This window comes from Aristolochia californica, unplaced genomic scaffold, assembly GCF_029961685.1.
Source record: "Aristolochia californica isolate CCGP_79_NKW_82.1479 unplaced genomic scaffold, dmAriCali1.0.hap1 SCAF_4, whole genome shotgun sequence".
In the NCBI taxonomy this organism is placed as follows: domain Eukaryota; kingdom Viridiplantae; phylum Streptophyta; class Magnoliopsida; order Piperales; family Aristolochiaceae; genus Aristolochia; species Aristolochia californica.
The window spans coordinates 9,510,112-9,521,806 of NW_027182103.1; the positions used below are offsets into that span (position 1 = coordinate 9,510,112).

Genomic DNA, 11,695 nt, shown 5'->3' on the forward strand with positions numbered 1-11,695 from the left:
TGGTGAACGAGCTGTTAGATGAGCTCCATGGAGCTACTATTTTTACTAAACTCGATTTGAAATCGGGCTATCATCAAATCCGAGTTCATCCATCAGATGTGGAAAAAACAGCGTTCCACACGCATCACGACCATTTTGAATTCCTCGTAATGCCATTTGGTCTGTCAAATGCGCCTTCCACCTTCCAGGCCCTCGTGAATGAGGTATTTTCCTCTCTCTTGAGAAAGGATGTATTGGTATTTTTTGACGATATTTTGGTCTACAGCAACAACTGGGAAGAACATCTTCGGCACCTTCACCAAGTATTTTCTCTTATACGATCACATCATTTGGTTTTAAATCAGTCGAAATGTTCAATTGGCACATCAGAAGTGTCATACTTGGGCCACGTTATTTCAGCAGCAGGGGTGCAGGTAGACCAGAGTAAGATACAGGCGGTCACCGAGTGGCCTATTCCTACCTCTATTACAGCCTTAAAAGGATTTTTGGGCCTAGCTGGATATTATAGAAAATTTATTTGTAGCTATGGCCAACTTGCAGCTCCGCTCAACAATCTCCTCAAGAAAAATGCTTTTACTTGGTCAGAGACAGCAACTCATTCCTTTCAGCAATTGAAAGACGCCTTGTCATCAGCCCCAGTGTTGCAGCTCCCCGACTTTGAAGAGTCGTTTGTAGTGGAATGTGATTCTTTGGGAGGCGGTATTGGCGCAGTGTTGCACCAACAAGGCCACCCGATTGCTTATTTTAGCCGGCAACTGGGCCAACACCACCACAAGTTGGCAGCTTATGAGAGGGAATTGATCGGATTGGCGAAAGCTATACAGCATTGGCGCCCTTATCTATGGGGACGTTCTTTTTTTATTCGCATTGATCATTGCAGCCTCAAGTATCTTCTTGAGCAGTGTCTCACTACTTCACCACAACAACATTGGTTAAGTAAGCTTATGTGGTTTGACTTTTCTGTCGAGTATAAACTAGGAAGTTTGAATGTCGGGGCTGATACATTATCTCACCGGGATGTTCCAGAGCCACAATTAAATGCCATAAGTCAGCCCAGAGCTCTCTTGTTGGATTCTATACGGGAAGCAACACAACAGTACCCAGATATTATCTCCTTATGCCAGGCCATCAAACAAGGGACAACGGCAACCCATTGGAGAGTTCAGGACAATCTCGTCCTCTACAAAAATAGAATTTTTATACCCCACACATCCCCTCTGATTAACAGCATTTTAGACTCCTTACATGACAGTACACATGAGGGCCGACAGAAAACATATTTCTGAATCAGTAGGGAATTTTATTGGAGGGGCATGAAGCGCAGTATAGCTGATTATGTGGCGGCTTGTCAGACTTGTCAATGGAATAAAGTTGAAACATTAAGTCCAGCAGGGCTGCTCCAACCACTTCAACTTTCGTCACAGGTCTGGTCTAATATTTCTATGGACTTCATAGACGAACTTCCATCTTCGTCAGGTAAATCTGTTATCCTGGTAGTGGTGGATCGTTTCTCTAAGTTTGGGCATTTCATTCCTCTGGCGCATCCTTACACTGCAACTCAGGTAGCTCAACTTTTTATGGATAACATTGTTCTCTTACATGGATGCCTAATTCAATTACCAGTGATAGGGATGCAATCTTTACTAGTACCTTCTGGAAAGAACTCTTCAAGTTACAGGGCACAACGTTAACCTTTTCTTCAGCCTACCATCCGCAGACTGATGGTCAAACAGAGGTTGTCAACAGAACCATTGAAATGTATCTCCGCTGTTTCGTGGGGGACTCACCTAAGAGGTGGGTTAAATGGCTCGCCTGGGTTGAGTTATGTTACAACACCTCCTACCACAGCGCACTCGGCACAACCCCATTCAGGATGGTATATGGTAGAGAACCTCCACGTCTTTTAGCCTATGAACCATGGCCTCTAAAGTCACCACTTTGGACCAAGCTTTAGCTGAATGAGACACATTCCTGACTGAGGTGAGCACTCATCTACAGGAGGCACAACATTCTATGAAAAAATATTATGACAAGAAGCACCGGGAAGTCTTCTTTTCTACTGGAGATTTGGTTTGGTTACGTCTCCAACACTACAGGCAACTGTCATTGACAACCTCCAAACGTCACAAACTCTCTCCTAAATAGATCTTGTCACCCTCCTCTCTTCTCCTCTTTCCATTGCCTTGCTTGATGTAGAGATAGATTGATGGAATGATGAATAAAGAAATTCGGAAAGGGGAATTGGGAAAAACAGGGGAGAGCTTGAAGGAGCTCTCGACCTGTTATCTAAATTACTCTAGGCTAATTTACTAACTCAATCGCTGCCTTTCATTAACCTAACCGTCCCCTTAAATAGGGTTGAGGACGTTAAATACACTTTAGACCCTTGGGTCAGTGGTTCAAGCCAAATAAATTGTAAACCAAACCAAACCAAAATCAAACCAAATCAATTACATGAAAATTGAAAACCACATTAATTACTTCTTACGCCTGCTAGTAACTCGTGATGCTATTGAGTCCATAACATATTGCTACACAAAGTTCATTTTTTTTCCACGTAATTCATGTTGATTTTAGTGGAAATTCATTCCGCTGCTCCAGCTTGCAGAAGCAGAAGTTCCTATTTGGTATTTCTGAGGCTATGCAGTATCTGAATCTGAGTACTATTCAGTTCACAGGAGCCCTGATCAGTGGAGGTGGTCTTTCCTCATTGGGGACCTTCCAAATGTTGGACCTGAGCTACAATGAGCTATCTGGCGAATTGATCCATATGGTATATGTGTGCATGAGTCTGCACCAACTTCTGCTGGATCATCAGCAGTGCATGTGAAAGCTGTCACTGCTGCATATAATTCGTCTATATTTCTGAAGTGCTTGGTTGAAAACTCTAAAAGTGATAGCTTTGAAGAATTGAATCTCTATCTTGATGAAGATGAACGCATCGTGAATTTGGTTATGCATGGTGTACTTAATTATATTGGCACGTCAGATTTGAGTCCGCACACAAACCTACTCCACCATGAACTGCTGAACTTTCTGATTGTGGCTTTTTCGACTCACCCTTGTGGTTCATCTCTAAGCCCGGGTGATGTACATCCATTTATAGATGCAGCCATGGTTCAGGAAAGTGCACTGGTTAGTTCTGTTGTTCGAAGATTACTTCTTAATTATATCGCTCGACCTCGAGTTCCTTTAAATGGTGCATTACAACCTGTTTTTCCTGGAGGAAGACAGTCAGGTGTTTTAAAAAAAGTGGGTTCTATTGCTGCAAATTTTGTGCTGTTGCCATATTATACTTTCAATTATCTAGTCAGTTCAAATGGTGACGGCCCAAGAAGCCCTCTGGCAGACAAAAGTTTACTTGTTTTGCTTGTTTTACTTCACTACCGTAAGTGTGTGCTGATGGCAGAGCCCATGGAAAACAAAAGTGCGAATGATGCTGACCTCACTCCTCATCTTACAGAGAATTCACATTTTGCTGTTAATCCTTATTACACAGCCTTGGAGATTGCTGGAGATATTGAATTTGATCGGGTAGATATCGAAGGTAATGCCCACTGTGGGCCACTTGTCAGATTGACCTTTGCTTCTTTATTTGATGCCCTTGGGATGTGCTTGAATGATGAAAGTTCTGTCCTTCTGCTCTACTCTTTGTTGCATGGAAACTCCGATTTTCGGGAGTATGTTTTGGTGCGGACTGACTCGGAGACATTGTTGCAGACTGTCCTGGAAATGCTATACAATGCTTCTGTTCCAAGATGCATATCTTCTTTACGAGGTTGGAGTCCTCCTGCCAGACAGCGGGGTATGGCTGATTGTGGAGATCCTTTCCAGGAGGACAAGCAAAGGGGCTTTGAGGGTGGACTTCCACAGTTATCATTTGTAGAGAGTCGTTGGGATGTAACTTGTGGCCTGCAGAATTTCTTGGCGACGGCTCGTCGTGTACCGGGTGCTTCTGCTGGTGGCCATGCTGAGACCCTTGTCCACGCACTTCGGTTTGATGAGGCCCAGAATTTGTGCCAGAAGGCTCTTGGTAGCCATAAAGATCATGGTCAACCTGCCTCTCTTGGAGAGGCTGCACATATGAGGCTAATGGGTCTGATCTGTGCTACAAATGGAGATCATGAGGCTGCTCTTGAGCATCTTGTTCTTGCCAGCATGGCCATGGTCTTCCATGGCAAGGCAGTCATGGTGGCTTCAGTGAACTGTAGCCTTGGGGACACCTATCTAGCTTTGGCTCGCGCCGATGAGGCTGAGTTTGCCTATCAGAACGCCTAACCATCGGCACAGACAAGTACACCTACCGTCGAGCTTGAGGGCAAGCTCATTCTCCAGGAAGGGTATGATGTTATGGACTCCATAGCATCATGGGTAGCAGGTAGACATTTAGTTAGTGGCATTTTTGTAATTTTGTCAGACATTTATGCTTTGCGTGATTTTGTATGGGGCATATCATACAACTATTTTTCTTATTTTTTCCAAAATTGCATTATGCAAACTTACATGTGTTGCCAATTTATTATGGGAACAATGGAAATTGAGAGACTCTCCCTTCAAGGTGTTGGTATATCTTGTATTCAAGCCTCAATGCTCTTATTTCTTGCTAGTTCTTAGTGGAACAAAATTTTCCTGTCAAAGGCTCCTTGGTTGTGGAGACAGTTTTATAGGAGGAGAACCACCTTTGTTGAGTGAAATAGATTCGCTTACCTTCTGCCATGGGGGTAATGGTGAGATGGATTATGCAGTGAAGGACAATTATTTTGTGAAGTAGGTGGAAATAAGTTATTTGCAATCACTTGTATTTCTACAAGAATGAAACAGTGGGGAGCATCTTCATGACAATTGGCACTATGAGCACCAATTTTCATATTGATGCTTTGTATTTGTTTTTTCGTAAAATAAAAGAATTACCTATTGACTTACTTGAAGTATGGCTCGGTTCTTATTGATATTACATTGATCCCTAACTTTATTTTATCATGTCTATGAAAAGTTCATGATTATTTTTAATGATATGAAGAGATTGTATACAAAGTTTGTGGGGGTGAAGGTAGTTGAAATGGGGTAAAAACTGACCTGAAATATTAAGATCATAGTGAGTTCGGGGCAGACCTGAAGGAGAGAAGTAAGCTTGTCCTTCTAAGCCATTAAATTCTTACTGAGAAAAATCGAAAGCATGTATGGGTGAAATATATTGTGGAAACCTTGAGGGTCAAAACCATAAGATCCATAAGATATGTTAGGTGATGTTTTCAGTGTTTCTTAGTTTATACAGTACTCAATAAATAGTAGATCTGAATAACCTCAATTGATTTGCAGCCACATGTGACCTTCCCACCGTGGCAGGGATTTGACTGCAGAGAGAGAGAAAATGCAAAATTGCTCCTTTTCTACAGATGAATTATTTTTTTGAATAAATTTTATGTATAATTATGTAGGTTTTATGAATAATTTTATGCAGAGTGTATAGATAATTTTATATATAATTTATTTGACGTGTATTTTATGCAAAGTTTTAAATATAGGTAGAAGCTCGACCTCGGCTCGAACTCGAACTCGGTTAAAATTATTGGACTTGAGCTTGATAACAATTTTAGGCTCGAGGTTGGGCTCTGCTCGAGCTCAAGTTCAAAATATTTAAATCAATCTCGGCTCGAACATAGGCAGGTTCGGGCTTGGCTCGGCTCAATGCCGCCCCTACCCTAATTGGTTTCCCAATAAGGTCCTTATCTCTCTTGTAATAGTTATTCTACTCACACACATACCCTTATTGCTTTCTCAACAAGGTCCTTATTCCTCCTAGGTGATGCATATCATTTTCCATAGTTGGACTTAATAAGTCCATAAAGATAATATTGGCCAGTCCACAACCCTCAATCAATGTCTCAAAAGAGGTCGTAATTCCTCACTTCGCGTCCCAAGTGAATTCCACATCATCTTGTCAGTATTTTGACAAGGTCCATATAAACCTCCTCTAGACAACTAGGCGAGACCCAAGCTCCCAACTACAATTGAGGCACAATTATTTTTCCTCTCCCAATCACCCAGTGGAGGCTCAAACTCTTTTATGTGGATAGGCACAATATTTTTCCTCTCTTGGTCATCCAGCTGAGGTCCAAATTCCTCACTGTAGTTGGGGTACAATTATTTTGTAAGCATATACATAACCCCATATGCTAAGGGTCCAAATCTTATGGTTAGTTTCCAAGGAAGTCCACAATTCAACACAGTTATGACCATTCACTCGAGTCTATTATAAGACTCTTAGTTCATGTCCCAAATAGTTTCTCCACTATTATTGCTTATAAATTCACTAATTGACTCATAGTTGTAATTCAATATGGCTAACACAACATTTCTAGTTATTCAAGAAGATATACAGACTAGCTCGTTACGATTCCAATCCTAATTTCCTAGAATATCGCATTCTTCCTTGTAACTTTCGTTGAGAAGGGAAAGACTTTTGGAATGTTGTCATGACTTTGTATAACATTGCAGGGAAACTAGTTACAGGCTCACCATGCCCATTCCAATTTCTCTCTTTTGAAATAAATTTGTAGTTATCAATAATAATAAAGTGGATACCTACATTTGCAGCTTGTGCACAAATAATTATTTTACACAACCGAACAATCAACTCTCAAGTATGCGTAAATATAAATGTTTAAGGTAGACAGAAGCACACATGGAACCCATAGTTCTCTTTAAATAGTTGGAGTTGAATAGTCCTAAATAAGTTCTTTCTTCGTTATTATGGAAGAAGCTTAGCATATATAAATTATTCCAAATAAAAGGTGGATTCGGTCATATCAAAATGAAGAGTTATTTTTTATCTTGGGCTTCGTTAAAGGGTTTATCTTTCAATTTGTAGAAGAAGTTTCAAACGGTAGGTAAATCTAAGCTACAATAAGCTTTCTTGTTCAAAAAAGGGGGAGATATCTATCATCTGTATCGAATTTCGGGTATTTGAGTAAGGGTCCTTTCTTGCTTCTTTTTTTCTTTATACATTTCCAGTGGGATTGATTGACTGTTCTGCTTTCTTTTAAGTTGATGCATCTAATAAGTATGAAATCGGTTGGTGATGGATGATAATCTGTTTGGTATTTAGACATTTCTTACTTGCTGACTTTCCTCTTTGTATTATGTATGAGGTTCTTTAGTTTGTTAGTTGTTAGCAATAGTGGAGTTTTAAGCACTTTTAGAAGTTGTTTACAACGTTTAATTTACACACAAGCAGAAGCACACATGGAGTCACATTTAGGAGATTGGGTAGGTATAAGGGACCAAGTATTTTTGGGCAATTTTATGTTCATTGCAGTTGGAGAATTTGTAAGTATACAAAGAAGGATATTTGATAAAGAACCCTTCAATGTGTTACATTTTCACGTAACTTAGTAATGTTCTTTTAGAGTATGATGTTATTGTAGGTCTGATAATGTTGCAGTGATGAACGTTGTAAAAAAATTGCAACTTTCAAAAGAGGTTTCATCATGCTTGATATCATGCAAGTTTAATATTAGGGCATGAAATCATATGGTCATTAGTTTGGAAGATGTGGACCTGAATTTAACAAAAATATCAATAGGTGCTGATCAGAGGGGCATCGTTCGTGATTTGACGTCACTAGCCATGCTTTCAAGTGTCTTTGGATTGTTCAGGAAATCCTTATACCAGTGAGCAGATAGTTTAGGTGTCCTCTCCAGTGTATTATAGTCGACATAGTGCAGCCCAAACCGCAGCGTATATCCATACAGCCATTCGAAGTTGTCCATGAGGGACCATACAAAGTAACCCCTCACATTTGCTCCATTCCTGCATCCATATTTCAAACTCCATTCATTAGATGTAAAAGCATCTTGTGAAGAGCTGCAGTGGAATATATATACCTAATGGCGACATTAAGAGAAGTTAGATAGTTCTCAAGGTACTCTACTCTCTCCTTGTCATTGAGCAGATCTTTCTTGGAGACATTACCGCTCTTCTGGGGGTACCCTGAAAATGAAGTGCATTTGCTGATGTTATATAATTTACTTCATTGTATTTATGAGGCGATGAGAAATTTTTTAAGAAAATGGAGTAGTGGGTACAAAAATCTTGAGTTTATTAGCTGAGAAAAAAGTTTCCTAAGTTGGCTAATCATCATGGATGGGTCTTGGACCTAACTTCACATGGTATCAGAACAGATACTCATATGTGGGTCTCTACCCAAATTATCCACTTCTAAAACTACAAAAGAGAACTTATACGCGAGGGGGAGTGTTAAATAGTAGTCTTATATGGATTAGTGAGTACAAAGATCTTAAGCTAATTAGTTAAGAAAGAAGTTTCCTAAATTGGTTAGTCATCAGGGATAGGCCTTGGACCCAACTTAACAAAATTATAGATACCATTTTCTGTAATGTACATGGCTGTGTTGTTGTATCTCTTCTGCAAGTATTGCACAATCTGCTGCATCCCTTCTGGTACCACATACAATGTGGGCATTGGAGTCTGCAAAAACATTTTGCATGTTAGATTCCTTTTAAACGTCTAAAAGCATTTATATGAAGTTTGTCTGCATTTACTGGAGTTCCAATTGGGTGTCCATCTCTTTCTCCAGTTATAAACGCAAAACTATCCCCTTGCGAGTCACCTGGTTTGCAAGGGAAGAACAAGCAGTCTCTAACATACAGAGTTGAGTAATGGTTTATTCCAATGAAATCCAACTTGTTCTGTAATTTCCGCCGTTCCTGTGATGAAAACGTAGGTAATCTTGAACCCAGAATCTGGCGCATTTCTGGCGGGTAATCACCGTATATGATAGGATCCAGATACCTGATTACTCGAGAAAGAACAAAATTTGTGGATTAAGACAAAAAAAAAAACAAGAAAAGGGAAGAAAGTTGATGAGATTTTGTTTACCAAGCAATATCAAATGCCAGAAGTCGTTGAGTTGCTGAAACATCAGCTGGGATGTTTCTTAGAGGCTCATACCAGTAGGCACTCATCGCCATCCCGATCAAGCCTCCTTGTTTTACCTGAACTCGTCCAATTTCAGATTCACCATGGATGAACAGTAAAGTAGAATTGCAGCAAAATGGTGTACCTGATACTTCTTCCTGTAAATGTCAGTCGCAGAGGCATGTGAAAGTATCAGATTATGAGCTGCAATGTACGGTTCTATTGCAGAGTCGCCCATCGGACACTCGCCGGAAGGTTCTGAACAATGCCCAGGTGGGAATATCCCAATGAGGTATCCATGTTTTATCATAAGATTTGGTTCGTTGAAGGTGATCCAATATTTAACTCTATCACCGAAGGCTTTGAAACACACCTCAGCAAAATGCCCAAAATCATATCTGAATTTATTTTATTTTTTGTTAGTTTGAAACGAATAAGATCAATCAAAGTGGAACGTCCAGTTTGAATCAAATGGTTAGTTATGGAACTTACTGTATCTGCGAATTCAACCATGAACCGTAACGGTCTTCAAGTTCTTGAGGAATGTCGAAATGGTTTAACGTAACAAATGGGTGTATTCCTGTTAAAAGATCACGATAAAACAACTGAAGAAATGAAAAACAAAAAGAGATTGATACCTCTCTGCAGGAGTGCATTTATGAGATTATTATAGAAGTCGATTCCTGCTTGATTTACTTCGCCGAACTTTCCTCCTGTAACGAAGAAAGTCTATAGTTATTCAGCTGAGGATATGACCAAATTTAGCTGGGAGGGCTGATCCAATATGAAAAACCATTTGGTGTGAAACACTATCTCAACCGTCCGATCATTATTAGACAAACGGTTTTTCGTATTGGATCAGCCGTGATTTAGCTGTTACATATAGATATATAGTAAAAATTTGCAATATCTCACTTGGAAGGACTCTTGACCATGAAATGGAAAATCGGTATGAATTGACACCCATAGAATGCATCAACTGGATGTCCTCCTGTTTATATTGCATTCAAAACTTTTAGATAATTGAAATATGTTTCAGCTTTTTATTCTTTTCATCAAGAAAGGCATGAGAGAAATCCATACTATGTAACGATGGTAATGGTCAGCGGCGACATCTGCATTGCCACCATTCTTTATCTTTCCTGGTTCAATCGAAAGTTTTATTGAAATAAAGAATGCTAGATCGCAATGAAATTGATTATTGAGGAGCGGAAATGTAAGAGTTACCTGGAACGTGAGAGAAAACATCCCAGTTGCTAAGACTTTTGTTATCTTCTAAGTAGGCACCTTCGATCTGGAAAGATAAAAACCAGCATTTGAAAAATCACTTGATAAATACGTTTTACTTCTTTCTAACAGTCATTTCTACGCAATTATGGAACCGACCAATTTAAGATTCCGATTGCAGGATTTGGTACTTAATACAGTGGTAGGTGGATGATTGAGACGAATATGTAGATAACGTGAAGCTCAAGATAATATTTAATAGTATATCTCTGTACAGCAACGAGCAATTTATTATCCAACAATGGCATTCTCATTAGAAAGTCAAATGGTACATGCTAGATCAGAAGAAAAACCACTGAAGCTTCCTCACCTGGACGGAAGATGTCGAAGTTCCGAAGAGAAAATCCTCAGGGAATTGGCTCCGATCAACGTGGGAAGCAACCAGAGAGAAGAGAAGAAGGAAGAAGAGACATACCAAGCCTTTCATTTCTCCCGTCCGTCTGAACAGTGACGCGAAGATCTCGGCACTCAAAAACTGAAGTTCTTTCCGAACATCGATAAGAAACAGAAAGTGGGATTTGTGGAGAGGTACAGGATGGGTTTGAGTTTATATAGAGCAAGTAGTTTAAATAACAAAAGAATGAATTAGCACGCCACATGAAAAAAACAAAGTCGGATTTGGACCGGGTATCATCATCACCTCTTCTGACTCAAAAAAACAAAAACAAAAAAAGAATAAAAAATCAGCTCTAGTTCTGCGTTGGAGAGCTCCAGAAACAATCCATGACTGGTTCGCTTCGAAATGGAAAAGAATTATCTGAAACGGGACGACTATGATCGACTTCCACTTTTCAGTTTCTTTTGAAGTGCACCAACCAGTCTGCATCTCCCTTGAAGTGAAATCCTGATCCACAGATGCTTTATATACATGTCAATGTAGGTGTTCTATGCATGATTAGAATTCCTATTTCACGTCCGTCCCAACAGAGATAACGTCTTAAGAAATTTCTTGAATTCTATCCAATCTGGTGTTCTTCAACTGTAGCTGGAGAACTGGAATCAACCACGTTTTAAGAAGAAATGGGTAGACTAATTGACAGTTGAAAGCAATAATTAATTATAAAAACTGAAATGCTATGAAGAATCGATTAAGATAGTAACTTTTCCTCTAAACAATCGAAAATAAATAAATTAAAGAATGTCATTCATGTAAAGGGAGTACCATCAGAATCCTTTGTCAATGATCTGAAAAGGACTGCCAAACAAAAACGTCACCGGATGAGAAAACACCACTAACTCCAAACAAAAAAAAAACGTAAAACTCTTTTTACCTGAAATGAAGTCGTAGGAAGGCTCCACATAAAAGGAAAATACGATATTATTTAATTTGGGTAAAGTGAGGTGTGATACTCTCATGGAAGAAGAATAAGTCTTGCCACATGTCTATTTCACTTTACATGTGTAGGTACTCAAGTGAAGAGGGAGAAGACGAGGGAGAAAAAAAAGTACTGGTTGAACCACCCCACTA

General features: G+C 39.6%; 1 protein-coding gene across 1 annotated transcript; it reads right to left on the reverse strand.

Annotated features, from left to right (window-relative positions):
* Positions 1–7,592: 7,592 nt before the first annotated feature.
* On the reverse strand, positions 7,593–10,621 carry LOC137963092 (beta-glucosidase 18-like). The gene is made up of 12 exons (XM_068810273.1): positions 10,538–10,621; positions 10,168–10,234; positions 10,024–10,082; positions 9,856–9,931; positions 9,579–9,653; positions 9,433–9,520; positions 9,086–9,338; positions 8,902–9,017; positions 8,565–8,814; positions 8,388–8,490; positions 7,887–7,992; positions 7,593–7,812 (listed from the first exon to the last, which is right to left on the reverse strand). Exons 4-12 carry the CDS (start codon positions 9,914–9,916, stop codon positions 7,593–7,595), a joined length of 1,272 nt encoding a protein of 423 aa, XP_068666374.1. The 5' UTR covers positions 9,917–9,931; positions 10,024–10,082; positions 10,168–10,234; positions 10,538–10,621.
* Positions 10,622–11,695: the final 1,074 nt, after the last annotated feature.

Excerpts from the sequence above, each read along its gene's own strand:
- LOC137963092 (XM_068810273.1), bottom strand. The coding sequence starts at position 9,916 with ATGCATTCTATGGGTGTCAATTCATACCGATTTTCCATTTCATGGTCA. Across the intron at positions 9,339-9,432 it reads TGGTTGAATTCGCAGATACA|ATATGATTTTGGGCATTTTG; the intron begins GTAAGTTCCATA and ends AAATAAATTCAG. Across the intron at positions 9,018-9,085 it reads TTTACAGGAAGAAGTATCAG|GTAAAACAAGGAGGCTTGAT; the intron begins GTACACCATTTT and ends GGACGAGTTCAG.